At 39.5% G+C, this 16,811-nt stretch overlaps 4 protein-coding genes and 1 long non-coding RNA gene across 6 annotated transcripts; 3 read left to right on the top strand and 2 right to left on the bottom strand.

The window, feature by feature from the left end:
* Positions 1-1,000: 1,000 nt before the first annotated feature.
* Positions 1,001-3,252, top strand: LOC308395464 (inositol 1,4,5-trisphosphate receptor-interacting protein; the record flags this gene model as incomplete). The annotated part of the gene is made up of 2 exons (XM_080880344.1): positions 1,001-1,073; positions 1,351-3,252. The coding sequence occupies exon 2, from the start codon at positions 1,363-1,365 to the stop codon at positions 3,250-3,252; it is 1,890 nt and encodes a 629-aa protein (XP_080736470.1). The 5' UTR covers positions 1,001-1,073; positions 1,351-1,362.
* A 27-nt stretch (positions 3,253-3,279) lies between these two features.
* Positions 3,280-4,660, bottom strand: zp3c (zona pellucida glycoprotein 3c). Its single transcript, XM_080880362.1, has 5 exons — positions 4,293-4,660; positions 4,092-4,215; positions 3,928-4,016; positions 3,770-3,843; positions 3,280-3,570 (listed from the first exon to the last, which is right to left on the bottom strand). Exons 1-5 carry the CDS (start codon positions 4,532-4,534, stop codon positions 3,404-3,406), a joined length of 696 nt encoding a protein of 231 aa, XP_080736488.1. The 5' UTR covers positions 4,535-4,660; the 3' UTR covers positions 3,280-3,403.
* A 315-nt stretch (positions 4,661-4,975) lies between these two features.
* On the bottom strand, positions 4,976-5,949 carry LOC308395486. Its single transcript, XR_013971391.1, has 3 exons — positions 5,376-5,949; positions 5,197-5,303; positions 4,976-5,079 (listed from the first exon to the last, which is right to left on the bottom strand). It is a non-coding gene; the product is annotated as an uncharacterized lncRNA (long non-coding RNA).
* A 736-nt stretch (positions 5,950-6,685) lies between these two features.
* LOC308395476 (ras-related protein Rab-40C-like) lies at positions 6,686-13,183 on the top strand. Its single transcript, XM_080880358.1, has 6 exons — positions 6,686-7,372; positions 7,474-7,534; positions 8,837-8,897; positions 8,993-9,070; positions 10,073-10,295; positions 11,196-13,183. The coding sequence occupies exons 1-6, from the start codon at positions 7,219-7,221 to the stop codon at positions 11,495-11,497; spliced, it is 879 nt and encodes a 292-aa protein (XP_080736484.1). The 5' UTR covers positions 6,686-7,218; the 3' UTR covers positions 11,498-13,183.
* A 327-nt stretch (positions 13,184-13,510) lies between these two features.
* On the top strand, positions 13,511-16,786 carry wfikkn1 (WAP, follistatin/kazal, immunoglobulin, kunitz and netrin domain containing 1). 2 transcript variants are annotated; one of them, XM_080880346.1, is made up of 2 exons: positions 13,511-14,713; positions 14,916-16,786. In XM_080880346.1, the coding sequence occupies exons 1-2, from the start codon at positions 14,453-14,455 to the stop codon at positions 16,332-16,334; spliced, it is 1,680 nt and encodes a 559-aa protein (XP_080736472.1). In that variant the 5' UTR covers positions 13,511-14,452; the 3' UTR covers positions 16,335-16,786. The 2 variants fall into 2 exon arrangements, with proteins under 2 accessions (XP_080736472.1, XP_080736471.1); XM_080880345.1 differs by having other exon boundaries at positions 13,513-14,713; positions 14,814-16,786.
* Positions 16,787-16,811: the final 25 nt, after the last annotated feature.

The raw sequence follows: 16,811 nt of genomic DNA, 5'->3' as shown, positions 1-16,811 counted from the left end.
ATACACTTACCTCTTTAAACAAGAGTCAATGAATAGATCAAAGGTTTAAAAAAACCATATAAGGACAGTGTCCATAATAGAAGTTTTGCTGTTGTACTTAGCAATCATCATACCCCTGACCAACTGAAAGGTGCTTCTCGAACTCTCTGTCCAAAGCGAGCAGCATCATCTGTCATCATGCCCCTCCCTTCATAGGCACCTGTCTTTAGTGTGATGCCAAAACAAATTCTGATTCACCCCACATTCTCAAAAGTACACCTGTTAAAGGGAACATATAGTTTCCATCGTTTCTGGGAATGCCTTTATTTGCTAATATGCATGCAGTGTGTGGTGAGGTTTATTCGAGAAACCCGAACTTCGAGGGTGTAGTTGTGTTAATGTGTAGTCGTAACAACGAAGACATGCAAAAACACTTTCAACCCATTCAAATATCTGTGGCTTTGGCTGGAAAATGTAATTGTCTAAGAGGTGAGGGTTCAGCCTGTTCTCACTTGCGTAATCAAAACCAGAAGAATCAAATCGAAGGCTTCACTTTTAAAATATAACTACTAATGTTATCACATATTGATTACTTTATTTCACATAACTCTTTTAGAGCACCTGGACCCACTGACTGTAATAGAGCTTGACAAACCAGTTAGAAACCCACAAGAAGATAAAAGACAGAGGCACTCTCTGCTATTCATGCATATAAAACACCATTGTTTTTATTTGAACAAAGGTAGGTGGCTAAATGCGTTCATTTCATAGTATACTATGAAATGATCTAAACAACCTCATACTGCTTACTGGTAAAAACTGTCTAACCGATTCAAAGTAATTGCTCAATTCTGACATTTTGAAATTGCAGTTGAATTTACAGGAAGTCTGTGCTATCTTTTCTTCTGTCTATTGCACAGGAAAATGTCACAGCAGAGCACATGGGCAGGGTGTGCAGGAAATAAGTCACAGAAGGCAACCTACATCTAAAATAGGAAGAGATCACAGAACCTGCGGCTGTGCAAGGTTGATCTCTTAGTTCCGTCTGTATACCTATTCAGTGCGTTGCATTATTGAGATAAACATACTTTCTGGTGCGTATTCTTCTTCTCTTTTAATGTCATGTGCAAAAAGTAATCTAGTATTTAGCATATAAAGTAACAACAGAAAGAAATAAGTAAAGAGAGGAAGTTGCTTCGTTCTCTGTTTTCTTGCATCACTGTAAAATTTGCTAGCAGGAACATTGTTTTTGAATTATTTTAATGGATAATTGCAAGGTTTTAGATTCAGTCGTGTTTTGTTTTATTAATCACTAATTAATCACATGCATTTTTATAATTGACTGAATGCTGCCATTTAATTCACTCATAGACAATACTGACGATGCAAGAAACTCTGCTGAGAGTGTTTGTGGTGGGTCTCGGTCTCCTAATGTGTCCAAAGGATGACCCTGGAGTTGAGGAATGGGACGGTATTGTCAACAAGGACATGCAAAGGCATGAAGAGAAGCTGCTGAGAGAGGAAGAGAAACTCGACCAGGAAATGCCACCTGTCAGTGAGAAAATACACACAGACAAAAATGAGACTGAACATGACAGAAACTTTCATGATGAACAGAAGTCTGATCAAAACGTCACTGAAAAAGACAAACTTTTAGAGTCAGAAGGACATGGCAGCAATCATGAATTACTACGGGGCCGATCCACAGCTAAATCAGATCCAAGTGTGCCTAAAAATGATAATGCTGAACCAGAGGCTGCTTTAAAGACATCACAAGATGCTAATGAGCTAAAGGGAAAAGATATCCATACTGACAGCTCTTTTGGAGACCCTGGCAAACCACAGGGGCAGCATGCAAGACCTGAGAAGGAAATATCTAGTTCCAAAGGACAAGACACACCTTTTAAAAATGTCAAGACATCAGAAAATGAAACCTCAGAGAAATCAATTGCAGAATGGGAAAGAGATTACCTCTGGTACATTTGGAACACATTCTCAGTGATTTCCATGATCCGTTTCTGTTGGAAATACCTGAATAGGAATTCCCAAATGACACAAATAGCAGCCTCCCCTGTGACGTGCGCTGCTGATGAAGTGCAGCTACCAGACATCGGCACACTTAACGATTTTTATGCTAAATACGTTCAAGAATCATCTCAAAAGAAGTGGAGGAAGGATGAGTTTCTGGAAGGATTTGCAAATGACCTACTAGATGCTATGAGGACCATATGTGGTAAAAATGGCAGTATGGTGATTGAGGACTTTCAGATGCTCAGTGCCTGTAATATCATTGTCCCTTTGACCCCACCTAAGCCATTTAGTTTTCACATTCAGCTCTGTAACCACAAAGGGAGGGATTTTTCAAATATGCCAGTGTGCGGTCAAATAAAACTTTTGGAAAATAAGAAAACCCAAGATTGCCCCTGTCAGACCTCTGATGCAGATGAGGATATGGTTTGCCTGCTGCATTCTGACCACAATGAGAACGTAAGGACAGAAATTACTGAGGTTTGTGATGGTTTTCTGTGTTCAAAGAACACTCCTTTCTTGTCAAAATCACTGGTCTCCAGATGGTTTCAGAGCACTATAAAACAAGCATGGAGACTGATTTCACACAAGTATGAGTTTGAGCTCAATATTCACTATATTGATGCTCCTGGTGCTCTAGTGATCAGGTTCAAGTCAGGCAAGAAGATCACCTTTAGTATGAATCCCGTGGTTACATTTAATGATGATGCTTATTTTTTCATCACACCTTGGTCCTCAAGTGATGCAGATACTTTCTGGAGACTATCCTTAACCAGCTATGAAGACCATCTCCTAGAACATCTCTCGAAACGCCTGCCTGAAAATGCTTGTCATATTCAAGCACTTGAAATTGCACGTTTCCTTCACAAGAGGCAGACTGCAATGACAGGAAGTAGTGCGCTGAAAGATTTTCATTTCAAAACGGCCCTAATGCATCTGCTTCTCACCACAGACCCAAGACACTGGAACGCAAACTGTGTTGATTCGAGGTTACGAGACTTGCTATCCTTTATAGAAAGAAGCCTTGAGAAAAAGGTACTGAAACACATTCTCATTGGCAGTTCTTTAACTGAGGTTATTGAACTTCCTGCTGAATTAATCAGAGCAAAGCCAGTGAATCTCTTCTATCCTCTTGTGGTACATAACTGCATGTACAGGAACGCTATGATGCATTTCCAGGAGATGCTTAGAAACGCATACATGATGGTTGATGATTACGCAAAATATACTGAAAGAGCAAACTGAACATTTGACGACAGTGCAATTTAGAGTTTTAATTTTCAATTGAACCGTTGACAGTAAACAAGTTGTTGTACATTCATAAATGGCATACTGTGCAGAGTTCAAGAAATAAAGCCGCTATTTTTAAAACAATTCTGATCATTTAAACATTAAATTATTGGTCCCAATTGTTTAGGAAGTCCTTATGTTTTTCTGTATCCGAGTCATCCAAGTTGAACATGCCAGCATCACGGGACTTCATCTTGGGCTCAGACTTTACATGTTCATCTTCACTGGTCAAGTCAACCATCCAAGAGTGACTTGAGATTATCTTCCTAGAAGCTGGTGGAGGGGGGGAAAAAAAAAAAAAAAAAGTTTAAAATTTTATTTGCTCACATGCGAGACCACTTTCATGCCTTCAGTGTTCTGCAAGACTGTCTGGTTGTCAGTTTGCATCAAAAAGACTTCATTCAACTTGCAATGAGCTAAGCTTAGCTGAGTGAAAAGCTATTGCATCTCATGTAAATTTAAAAAAAATTACCCCTTTGCTGTGGTGGCGAGCAAGTTGATTCACAACAAGCGCACACAGTGTCATACCCGTAGAGCTCTTTCCAGCTAAAACACAAAGTGGGGTCAAAAGATTTGATGATAGCAAGCACAAAAGTAACACCTCGTAGAATTTCAGTTTAGCCAACTCACCTTCCAGTCACTGGATCATAGTTACAAGCCTTCGAATTACGAGTTGGAGTAGGTGACCCCATAAAGATCTCACAGTGCAAGTACTGTTCCTAAAGAGACATTGCATTTAGTGTTTACATAATGCATTTCATGGCATCCATTTCTATACAACCTATTGAGGCTACCTGTGATGAGATCATGGAAGCAGAGTCCTTGAAGATGACAGCTCCCACAGTCAATCTCTGCACCATCTTCGAGCTACCAGTAAGGAACTTTGACTGTAGCATCACCTTGCCATCAATCATACAGCTAGAATTGGAGATCACAGGTTTATCCACTCGCAGCAAGTCACCCCAGTTTTAATTATGATACTGTAAAATTATTACCCATTGTTGTCAACGACTGTATATTTAGGATTTGAGTCTGGGTTGCTGGAAGGGGTCATGAAGCACTTGTTGATGTAGAGCCTTTTATTTCTAGAGCTTGCTGTGGTGTAAAGTACACTGGCCTCAAAGTACATCGACTGTCCCAAGGTGTAGATTTTGGTCCCAGTGACATTTCCAGACGCTTTAGTAGGGTGAAAGTGGCAAAGCACAATAAAAGGCAAAAATAAATCAGGCTGCTGCATATGTTTGGCTAACTGAGTGCATTGTGATGAGTTCTGAAAAATGTTTGTGGAACATTTTATCCTTCCCTAAGCTTTCACCAGTATGGATGCTGTTGTAGCTCCATAGTGTACATTTGCATGCCAAAATAAAAGACAGGCAGCTGTTATGGTATATGAAATAAACATTTGCTTGAACTTAAGCTTGTCTGTGGTGTACTTTCTATAAAAAATTTTTTAAAAAAGTCCTTGCACAGAAAGGTTTGTCAAATTTCTATTTCCTCATTCATACCTAGAATTAAAAAGGTTTGGATGCTACTTTCCACTTTGATAGAAGACTTTGGGAGTTTAATATTTAGTGTTACCAGCCATATTTGAAAGTCTTTACTTTAAAACATACTTAAGGCCTACCATTTGAAGAATTCAAATTTTGGACAGCAATGAAATTTAGTCTAGAATGTTTACCATCTACAAGGGTGAGGCTGAACATTCTTTTTTGTTTCAGTGCTCTGAAAACTGTTCCTCCTCGCAGTTTGGGGTGGAAGCCAACTTTGTATGAGTGAAAGAACCTGCAATAGTTAAAATGAATTAATTGGAGACAATTTTAAAATTAAGGACACTTGGCTGATTGAAAGGCTTTCAATCTTTTTTTTTTTTACAAAAAAAAAAAAAAAAAAAAGTCTTACCTGGGAAACCGACACTGCAGAGGAATTTCAAATGGCATTTCCCTTAAAACTGGAGTGGTTTGTCTGAAGCGGAGAACATTGCTGATGGACAAGTAATCTGCATGACTCTGGAACATAAACATTTCCATTTGGTTTGTCACAGTAAAATATGAAACAAATACATTAGGACATTCACCAACCTCTTTCTTGAATCCACAGCCAGTTACAAAAGAGTAGAGAAAGTAGTAATAGTGCTCATTTTCTTGGTTAACGGGGCATGTACCTAGTTTCAAATATTTGTATGCATCTCTGGATTTGAAGACCCTTTTCCTGATTCTTACGTACATTTTATCCACATGGCACAAAATTTCAACCACATTGTCTCTGCCCATTTCTGCTCCTCCAGTTACAGGAGCAGCAGGAGCACTAGCAAGCAATATTTTCCTGGCCCATTCAGGAAGGGGCCTGACTCCTCTTTCTGGCTTGAAAAGCTGCTTTTGGTCATAGGAGGCTGGGACATTGAGATACTTGGGTAACTTCATTGCTTCAGGTGTTGAAAGATCTCCATGTGATGCACTCCTCTTGAGTTGAGGTGCAGAATCTTCCGTTTCATCTTCATCTGCCACTGTCTCCATTTTTTCCTGGTCTAATTCAGGATCTTGCCCAAACACACCATACTCAGCTTTATCTATAAACTGAAAACAGGCAGACCAAAACAGCAGAAATAAAAACCCAGCCTGCATCAGCCCCATTACTATTACAATTTTAAATTCCAGTGGCTGCCTCACACTGCTGGTCCTTCAACTAATAAAGCAGTGTTTCAGCCAGCTTTTGTATTCTTCAGTTCAGAAAGAATTCACACACCTGCTAGAAATGACAATCAGTGCCAACCAATGAGTGGTGGCCAGCAATAATCAGCTTTTTTTAGTGGAAAGTGGGTGGTGTTAAATTATGCTTCTTCCTAATCCTTTTTGATGTTTTTTATGATGATAATTTTTTTCATATGGTTTGTTTTGTTTGCTTGTGTTTTTTGTTTATTTCTTTTTTATTATTATTTAAACATGGTCAAAATAAAGCGACACATTCAATTACATTTCTCACATTTTCTTTCTGGTTGACAGTTTGACACCATTTTTTTTATTATGTTTTTAATGTTGGTCTGTTGGTGGTTCCCCAAATTGAAAGCTAAATTATACCCACAACCAAATTGTTACATACAGGGAAACGGTGTTCATTTAACTTCTGGCTTCTATTTAGCTTCTGGCTAAATCAACACAGGCTACAACTTAGCAGGAGTTGCCCATGTTCGGTTAATTCATAGTATTCATACAGATGCATATCGTACTTTTTACGAGTCCACATGTTTGGATAATTCATAACCGTATCGTATTTAGGAAATGGTGATTTAAAGTATAATTTTTGTTGTTGTTGTTGTTGTAATTTTATAACTTTAAATCGTGCTAGGATGTGACGCAGTTGATGATGCTGACGCAGTTCCTTACCAGGAAGTTCCAACATAGTACATAGTACAGTACACTGTGGATGTACGTTTTGCTTCAAAGTGGAATACTCCTCGTAGGTATTTTCTTTATAAACAAAGGGAAGAAATCGCCTTTTGATTTTATTAGAGTACATTTATATGTAGGACAAAACAGAGTCGTTTTTATTTTGTACTTGTAGTTTGTAGTAGAATGCGTTACTGTCGTTTTTGTTAACTGGCTAGCTAACAAGCCAGCTAGCACCCGTGGTTGTTTAGATCAGTTAATATTGACGTTACATCAACAGGAACTAAATTGGGGTTCTAGTGCTAAATCGCGGGGTTGTTTTTCCATTGCATTCAGTGGAATAACGAAATAGCTGCATTTTTCAAAGTGTGTGCGAAGTAAAAGGTAATAGTTAACTTAAATCGTAAGTAGTGCACAAGCTAACTCATTAGCTAAGCCCAGCCGCGGTCGTCTTCCCTTCGGTACCACACTCGGGGACTGCTTGGTTTCTCCAGTGGATGCCTGGTGAGCTTAAAAGGCTCTCTGTAAAGCGGAACCAATGCGTGGGATGATGGGGACTCAGAGTAGTCCTGTCAAGAGCTACGATTATCTCCTGAAATTTCTATTGGTTGGAGACAGCGATGTTGGAAAGGGGGAAATCTTGGACAGCTTGCAAGACGGATCAGTAGAGTCTCCCTATGCGTATAGCAGTGGTAAATATCAATATCGATTTTTCTTTATTATTTTGAGATGACTTTAAAGCCAAATATGACCAACGGTAATGTGATTTGTGTTGGATTATGTGTGATATTAGGAATTGATTACAAGACCACCACAATTCTTTTGGATGGGAGGAGAGTGAAACTTGAGCTATGGTAAGTTTTTAATTTCTTTATTTTTATTATTACTATTTTAACATAAATATATAATATTAAGAATATTAATGAGGAAAAATTATTGAGCAACCCCTCAGTTCTGGCAGTAGTTCTCTAGGCTTTCAGAGGGTCTTTCAAAGTTTTCTTTAAACACTGGCTGCTTTTTCACTCGTGTTTATTCCACTCCTTGTGCCTGCACATTTTTAGAGGAATGTTGTTCTTTGTTTTGTTTTGTGTTTGTTGTTGTTGTTGTTGTTGTTTTGTATGTCAAGCCATTTAAAACTGATTTATGAATCATCCAAGCATTAAAAAGACTTTTAACTAAATGGTTGGACTAATGTTGTCTCCACAACAGACAACTTGCTAAAGAAGTGATTTTAAATTGTATCTTTAACACGTTTTAAAACTAGCAGCCTGTTGCAAAACACACAGAATTTAATCAATTTCTTTAGTAATCTACCAAAAATGCCAAAGAGAATACATTTTGACAAGCATACAGTAGTATTTTTCTCACCAACAAGGTGGTTCCAAAAGTGATTAGATGAAAACCTTGCATATCGGAGCATGTTGTGTAGTACTTCTTTAAAAAATTCAGGAAGTTAAACCAGTGCAGGACAAAACAAGGAGTAGCAGGCCTAAAAAGTATTTTCACCTGATGAATAATATCTGAAAGTTATGTCTTTAAGAAATAAGTAGAAAGCAAAGACCTGACACATCACATGATATATGCATTTGGCCTTTCAGTTGATCCATTTATTTTACACCAAAACCTCTTCTGAAATGGGCTTAGTGGAAGAGTGGCTGTCAGGAAAACAGGGAGATAAAGCTGGTGTGTGCCAAATTACACAAGAACTGCACTAAAAATCAATGCCAACAAGACTCATGGAGGGATTAATGTAGATGTTTTGTTCAAATTGTCATCACCAGTGTGGGATCATGTTGACATAGAAATGAACAAAAGGCAGCCAGCGTCCAAAGACGAGCTTTGGGATGTTCCTAAAAAGCCTGGAGAACTATACCTGAACTAAAGGAATTACAAGAATACTCCCTAAGAGAGTTCAGGCTATGTTTAAGAGTAAAGGTGGTTATGCCAAACGTTGACTTTCAAACTCATTATATTATACACTGTATTTCCATGTATGCACTTTACAAAAAATCACTGCATCCATTTCCCATCTCTCTTGGAAATAAGAGGCATTTCAAGAGTTCTGCAGAGTGTTTTAAGCTGGTAATGGCTGTAGAAATGAACAAACCTGGAGTAGGCCTATTTTTCTAGCTTGTGCTTATGTGCCTCTTCAACAGGGACACATCAGGTCAAGGCAGATTCTGCACCATCTTCAGGTCTTACTCTCGCGGAGCACAGGTGACTGGAAAAGCCATTAGAAATATATATATATATATTTTCCTTATTGTGGAATTCAATATTTATGTTAATCAATAAATGTTTTTCTTCTACAGGGCATCCTGCTGGTGTATGACATCACGAATGGCTGGTCATTTGATGGCATTGACCGTTGGATCAGAGAAATTGATGAGGTAATTTCCTTCAGCTAATCTCTGGAGTACAAAGAAATACTGGAAGCACATATAGATGCATGATGTCCCCTGTGTGAGAAAATCTTTTTTTAATCTCTGGTACAGAGTGTGTATCAGAGCGCTGTTTATAAACATTTCAGTTTCAGTTATGTAGGCAAATTGTTACAACCTCTTTTAATAGTGTGTACTTTATGTACTGTCTGTTATGCAAGTGCCAGCAACAAACCTTAACCTCAGGCAACTAGGCGCCAAAATTAACTTCACATATATTGGTAATTAAAAAAAAAAAGAGAGGCAAATTTAAAAATGAATTTTAGGAAAACGAGCAGCACTGACAAGGCCATCTATCTCAGTCTCTGCATTGATGACGGGTATGACAGCGTAACGTATTTATTTATTAAGTTTTTCAATTGAAGAAAACTTTAATGTAGCTCAAGCTTAAACAAACTAGTATTTCAGCAAAACCATGTGGTAATATAGCGGACGTTTCACAACCCAACTTGACTGATGATACAGCAACGACATCATTACATGATTTTCAGCAAAACCCTGTGGTAATGGGACCGATATTTCACAACTCAACTGGACTGGAGAGAAAGTGACTTGCATTTCAAGCAATTAAAAGAAACCTGGTTTGAAAATACTTTTGAATTTGTGTGTAGATTTTTAAATTATTACCTTGTAAGGGTGGTCCAGAGAGAACCCTTGTTGAAAACCATGTACTTGTTGCCAAATCACAGTTGATGTGGGCAGTTGAGTTAATTATGAGGACCTAGATAATAACGTCTTTAGGTTTTACAATAGATGGATGTCTCCTCGATGGTTCTGTGTAACAAACCATCTGTCTCATTGGTTTGTAAATCTGTGGAACTTCCAGACAGTGTTTTATCCAAGCATGCAAGCAACAGTTAGCCTATCACTGCAGCACCCACTATTAATGTTGGTCCACATGTATCACATTACAGGTCGAGTTTTACAGTGACATTATATTGTTTCCTTCAGCATGCCCCAGGTGTGCCCCGGATTCTTGTGGGAAACCGGCTTCACTTGGCTTTCAAGCGGCAGGTTCCAACGGAGCAGGCACGAGCTTACGCAGAAAAGAACAGCATGACATTCTTCGAGGTCAGTCCGCTCTGCAACTTCAACGTCATCGAGTCCTTCACAGAGCTTTCACGCATCGTGCTGATGAGGCATGGGATGGAGAAATTCTGGAGGCCCAATAGAGGTGAGCTGGTTACGTTACTATATTTTTATTTATTTATTTTTTTCTAACCAGACTTGGGAGAAAACATATTTTGTTTTGTTTTTCTTTGTGTAATAGTTACACAAATCCTTCCAGAAAGGGGATCATGTAGATGCATTGCTGCAAGATTTCTTCTTCTGTTACTCAGATGTGAATAAATCAGTTTCAGTACTGAATCCTGTGTTGAATCCCAGAACATCATACACTGTAGTGGACATCATCATTGTTTGCATTTATACTTGTGTCTGGATTACTTTTTTGATCAAAGGTGAAACTCTGCTTATCGTAGGGACTTGGACCTAATAAATATTAGGTAGCCATTAATTTTCCTCAAAGGCAGAAGAGATAAGACTTAAGAAGTGATCTCTATATTGTCATCTGCAGTCTGCATTTCTGCCAATAGTTTTCATAGCATTTACTGCGGGGTAGTCTCTACTGTGCCCCTACATAAATCAAGCTCGCTCTGTGATAAGAAAACTAAGATTTTTATTTATGTTGTATTTAAAACGCTCTCTATTGTACAGTTTTTGTTTTATTAAATATACTCTCATTTACATAATAAAATTTTATGTAGTTGTTTGTTTGTTTTTTTGAATGTCATGACAACACAAGTGTGTTTTTTCGCAAATGGAGAAAATATAAGATTATTATTTTAAAAGTATTCTTAGTTAAGATACTAATTCTGGGTAAACTACTCAGAATTGTCTGGTTTATGTATGTTCACAGTTTACACTGAAGTTTGCAGGAGTAAAAATCTTTAATTCTATCTCTTGTTACGCAGAATATTCTCTTGCTTAGTAAATTTGATGGATACAATGAAAAACCTTAATAAGTACTGCAGATCTCTGACACGTGCTCATCCATATTCCTGTGTTTCCACAGTCTTCAGTCTGCAAGATCTGTGCTGCCGTTCTATCGTCTCCTGCACACCGGTGCACCTCATTGACAAACTTCCCCTCCCTGTGGCCATCAAGTCCCACCTCAAGTCTTTCTCCATGGCCAATGGCATGAATGCAGTCATGATGCATGGACGCTCTTACTCTGTGGCTAACAGTGCCGCCTCAGGTGGTAGCGGTGGTGGAAGCAAAGCTAACAGCCTGAAGCGCTCAAAGTCCTTCAGGCCTCCACAGAGTCCTCCAAAGAGCTCGTCGTTGTCCCCTAAAGGAAACTGTAAGATATCATAGTGAAAGAGCAGACTGATGGTTCCTCCATAGAGCCAGTGTTAAAAGTGTTGTTGCTCCAAGAGGTCATGAGGCCAGAGAAAAGTACAGAGGCCTGCCAGCAATGGATATAGCTGTGAACTTTCCTTGACCTTTTGGGAACTGACTTGGATGGTTGGTTTCTGTTATCTCTTTCCGCGTGCTGGTGCCATCTTGTGGATGTTCGTTTACCTGTACTCTACTACAGCAACTCACTGTGATCAAGTAGAATAAGATTCCCCTGGGACCAACACATGTGAATCGAGGATTACAACTCACCGGTTAACACTACAAACAAATAGAGGGGCTTCTTTTTTAAGGTTTATTGGTATTTAAAATCTGACTTGAAACTGTAAATACATTACGTGCTCTTGTTTTGTTCTGTGGTGATTGTCTTGGGAAGGAATTTCTTATGCTTGTTTTGTTTTGAATGTTTTGGGGAGACCTGCTTCAGTGTTGTCTATCATTGACATTTTTTTCCAGCCTCAGTTGTCATAACTTATTCAAAATTCACATAGTTTTTAAAATAAGATTGAATGTCATGAGAAAATCTTTTTACAAGCAGCCAAGGGCTTAAAGAGAATTTAGGATTTATTAACTGAGAGATGATGTTAGTCGAGGCATTACTTAATCTGTAAAACTGTCTGAAAAAATTCAAGCCAAGTTGGCTTGTTGGCAAGACTTAAATTTCAGCCCATTGAAATAATCCTGTATCTCCATCACTCATTTTTTCAGACAACTGTTTACTTGCTCTGACATTTTACACCTCTAAAGCTTGTTTTCTTTCTTGGATCACTGCTTAACTGGATTAAACCTTCCAGAGCGTGATCAGTTTTAATCTGTTAACTTATTAAACAATTGCTCTGTGCTCATTAGGAAACCTTGTACAAAAACATGTACAGATTGTTTGCTCATTTTGGGGGTTTAATCTTAAAAAACATTAAACATTTGTGTCTTGGTTCTTAATATTTCATAACTTGTAACGGGCGTTGGTGAGAAGAATCTTTTAATTTGGTTGCTTTGCAGATATTTTATATACATGATATGTATTTCTGAATGTAAAACAGTATTCACCTACATTTCTATGGCCATGTGGTTATATTTGAGATTGTAATAATTGGTGGTTGGAATATTCTTTAGTAGTTTCATACATTTGGTTGCACTTCTGCAGTTTCCCAGCATTGTTAAATGTGTGTGAATACTAGAAGAACTTACAGTCGTTCTTTACAGATGTGCTGTGGATATAATGCGAGCACAATGTAAGGTTGGATAAAGATTTCAGAAAGGATGTTAAGTATTTTAACCATGGCTACTGATATTTTCTTTTATTAATTGAACAATCTAAACAAATATTTTAATTTTGATCTGTACTCTTATTTTTGTTCCACGTTCAAAGAACATTGGTGAATTCCCACTTCAGCATTTTCATGGTTAAATACATGTATTCGGCTAATGGGGGGCCTACAAAAATTGGTGCATGTTTGCTATTGGCTCCTGTTCTATGTGATTTATTGAGACCAGAACAATGGATTAACAACTCTTGGGTGAACATCTAAAGCACTATATGTAAATGTTTGATAATGATTGTTGCTATCAGCGCTGTGTATTGGGATGAAGCCTTAATTCTTATTTTATCTCCATCAAAAACAGTCAAAATAAAGAGTAAAACTAAGTTGCATTTCTATTTTCATTTATTGTGTGCTTTAGATTGGGGGGAAATTTTTCATTCAGACGTTTATCAAGTTCACTGTGGGAATTGTGGGAGTATTTTTGTCCTCTTTGTCAGGTCAGAGGCATTAAATCCCGTGGGGGGGTTGAATTGATTAGCTGCTCTCTTGGTATTGGCCAGCTTTGGATATTGGTCTAACATGGCTAGGAGCGCATGAATGCACAGCGGTCAAATGTCACCCAAAGGTTGCAGGGTCATTTCCAATGAAAAGACGAGGGGAGCTGCTTCTCATTGCCCCTGAGCTGGAGCGAGACAAAGATGATTCGCACAGAGATGAAAATGTGGCGCTTTATGTCTTCCCACCTGACCGTGGCATCTCTGAACTCCGCGTGAATGAGGGATGGTAGTAAACTGACCCAAGTCTAGACAAGGAGGACGTGAACAACATGTTTTGCGAGACATGATGCGACACGCCCCGTGTTTGGTTTTCACGCTTTCCGCCTTGCGCCACCGACGACTTATTACATTTTTCTCCTTTTCATTTGTGCACGGAACCTGCTTAAATATAACGTGTATAACATCTGAATGTAACTTACAAAAAAGCAAAGAAGAAGAACAATAACCACCGGCTCTCGTGAAATTAAACAGCAAGTTAACCTTTTTCTTTTACAATTGCCATCTCTATAAATTCTGTCTGGACACATTTAACATTGGATTTCTCACCGGAATGTGTATGTCTGTGCACGCATGGTGAGACAGCTTGAAACCACGACTACACGTTTTCTTTGATGTTTTTACAATGTTTGTCCAGTTGCTTAGCGCATAGTGCTGCTTCATAAAAGTTTGAGACACTGGACGACCATGGGGGCGGATAGAGGGACTGCCCTTTCCACCTCCATTCTCACGCTGAAAAGCTGATATTGCGTTGTCCGCTCATTGTGCAGTTCAGCTCGTTTGTCTAGCTGCTCGACAAAACACACGTCGATTTTTCCTCAGTATTGAACAAGTTTTGATTACCAAGGCGAATATTTTACACAGCCTATTATTTATTACTTTGAAACATTTGGGTAATTTAATGTCCAGCGCACGGGAACTCGTGTTGATCATTGGGAATACAACTTTTCTCTCTGCGCAAAGAAAAGTGACTCAGCGCACGTTTACGCACAAAAAGGGCGGACGCATTTGAAAATCGATAATAATCGTATTCCTGTTGTGAAGACCCAAAGTTGGAATGGAATTACTTGGTGGTCTACTCATACAAAAGGTCAAATATGCGTAATTTTCCCCTACAGTTCCTCGCGGATAGCCATATAAAGGGTGCAAATTGCCATAGTGCACCAAACTCAAGCAAAGTACGATGGACACGTGCATATTTGTTGACTCTCCTTTTTTGCGATTTACTCGAGGTCTCTTTGTGTGAAAGTGTGGCAGGAACCAAAGTTGAACACGAAGGATTTTGTCCAAACAAGCTGAACGCTAATCTTTGGGTTGATGCACAAAGCACATGTGAGAGGGAATGCGACATCGATGAGGTGAGTTAATCTATGAATTTTAATTTTATTCATCACAGCATTTTGCGATTTGTTCATTTAAATGTTAAAATGCTTATTGTTTTTTATATTGTACGTTCAGGACTGTGCTGACTTTGAGAAATGCTGCACCAATGTGTGTGGCTTCAACAGTTGTGTTGCTGCTCGTTTCTCTGATGGCACCCCTGCTCTGCCACATGAACAGGGTGAAGGGAACGGTGATGCTACCTCCGCCTCCACAGCTACCTGTGAGGGCTTTATCTGCAGCCAGCAGGGAGCAACCTGTGACATCTGGGATGGACAGCCCATCTGTAAGTGCCAGGATCGGTGTGAGAAGGAACCCAACTTCACCTGTGCATCGGATGGCCTCACCTATTTCAACCGCTGCTATATGGATGCAGAAGCTTGCATCCGGGGGGTGACTCTAACTGTGGTCCCCTGTCGATTCTACCTCGCTGGCCCCCCCACCAGCCCCCTGCCTCAAGACACTACAGTTCACCCAACCCCAACATCCTCCCAGGAGGATCCCATGCCTCCCACGCTGTACTCCAACCCTCACCACCAGTCCATCTATGTTGGAGGCACAGTCAACTTCCACTGCGATGTCATTGGAGTCCCTAGACCAGATGTAACATGGGAAAAGCAAAGTGACCGGCGTGAACGCCTTGTCATGAGGCCTGATCAGATGTATGGCAATGTGGTTATAACCAATATTGGACAGCTAGTAATTTATAACGCCCAGGTTTGGGATACCGGCATCTACACCTGTATAGCACGGAATTCTGCAGGAGTTCTTCGCGCAGACTATCCTCTGTCTGTTATTCGCCGGTCAGATGATGACTTCTCTGAAGATCCTGAGATGCCCATGGGACGGCCTTTCTCTCCAGCAGATTGCCTGGCGGAAGTCGACCTGAGTGTGTGCAGTGGAGAGCGTCATGTTGACTGGTATTATGACAGCAAGCTGGGCTCCTGTGTGACGTTTAGCAGTGGTGGATGCGAAGACAGCCGAAACCGATTTGAGACTTATGAGGAGTGCAAAGCCTCTTGCCAGAGAGAAGACATGGGGATCTGCTCTCTGCCTGCTGTTCAAGGTCCCTGTAAAGCTTGGGAGGCACGCTGGTCCTGGAATTCCATAACAAAACAGTGCCAAGCCTTTGTCTATGGTGGCTGCCATGGGAATGCTAACAACTTCCACACCAAAAAGGAGTGTGAGGCCAACTGCCCGCAACCAAAAAGGAAGCCTTGCAAGACCTGTCGTGTGAAGGGGAAAATGGTGCCCAGCTTATGCCGCAGTGACTTTGCTATTGTGGGCCGACTGACAGAGCTTGTTGAGGATCTGGACTCTGGGTTAGCCCGTTTTAGCTTGGAAGAAGTCTTGAGGGACGAGAAGATGGGCTTGACTTTCTTCAATACCAAACATTTGGAGGTGACTATTGCTAAGATAGACTGGAGCTGTCCCTGTCCCAACATCACTGTTGAGGAAAACCCTTTGCTGGTGATGGGTATGGTGCAGGACGGCATGGCTATCATCCACTCAGACAGCTATGTAAGAGCCATAAATGAACGCAGGCTGAAAAAGCTGCATGATGCTCTGGGTAAAAAGGCCTGTGACACCTTACTATGACTTAGACTCGTTCTGTCCACAGATGGGTTTTAGTGATGTATGTGTTTGAAATGAAGACAAGCATCAGAACTGCAACAGAAAAGCTGATATTTAATAACTATTTATCAAAACAGAGTAGAACAAGTTAAATACTGCATGCTGATGTAGGTATGAGAGTTTTTTTTTTTATTCCAACACAGATATAATAACATTCCAGATGTGTTGATTCCCATTGTATTAATACTAATGCTAAATTGCTGTTTTCAAATAGGTTTAAGATTTATTTTCTTATTTGTGAACTTTGCATTGTGAAAACAGCAGCCAAGATAACAGACACACATGTTGATCATGTTGCAAACATCCCTAGCTTGTAATACTAAACAAATAGACATCTGTATTATAACTACCGTACTTTTGCTAATGTTATTTTTTTCTGCTCTTCACTTTAGTTTATCCATCTTTGTTTCATAAAAAATGTCTTTTATTTCATATAAAGTA

Source organism: Rhamphochromis sp. 'chilingali' (genome assembly GCF_963969265.1).
Source record: "Rhamphochromis sp. 'chilingali' genome assembly, chromosome: 4".
Lineage (NCBI taxonomy): Eukaryota > Metazoa > Chordata > Actinopteri > Cichliformes > Cichlidae > Rhamphochromis > Rhamphochromis sp. 'chilingali'.
This window is presented reverse-complemented; position numbering and strand designations above follow the sequence as displayed.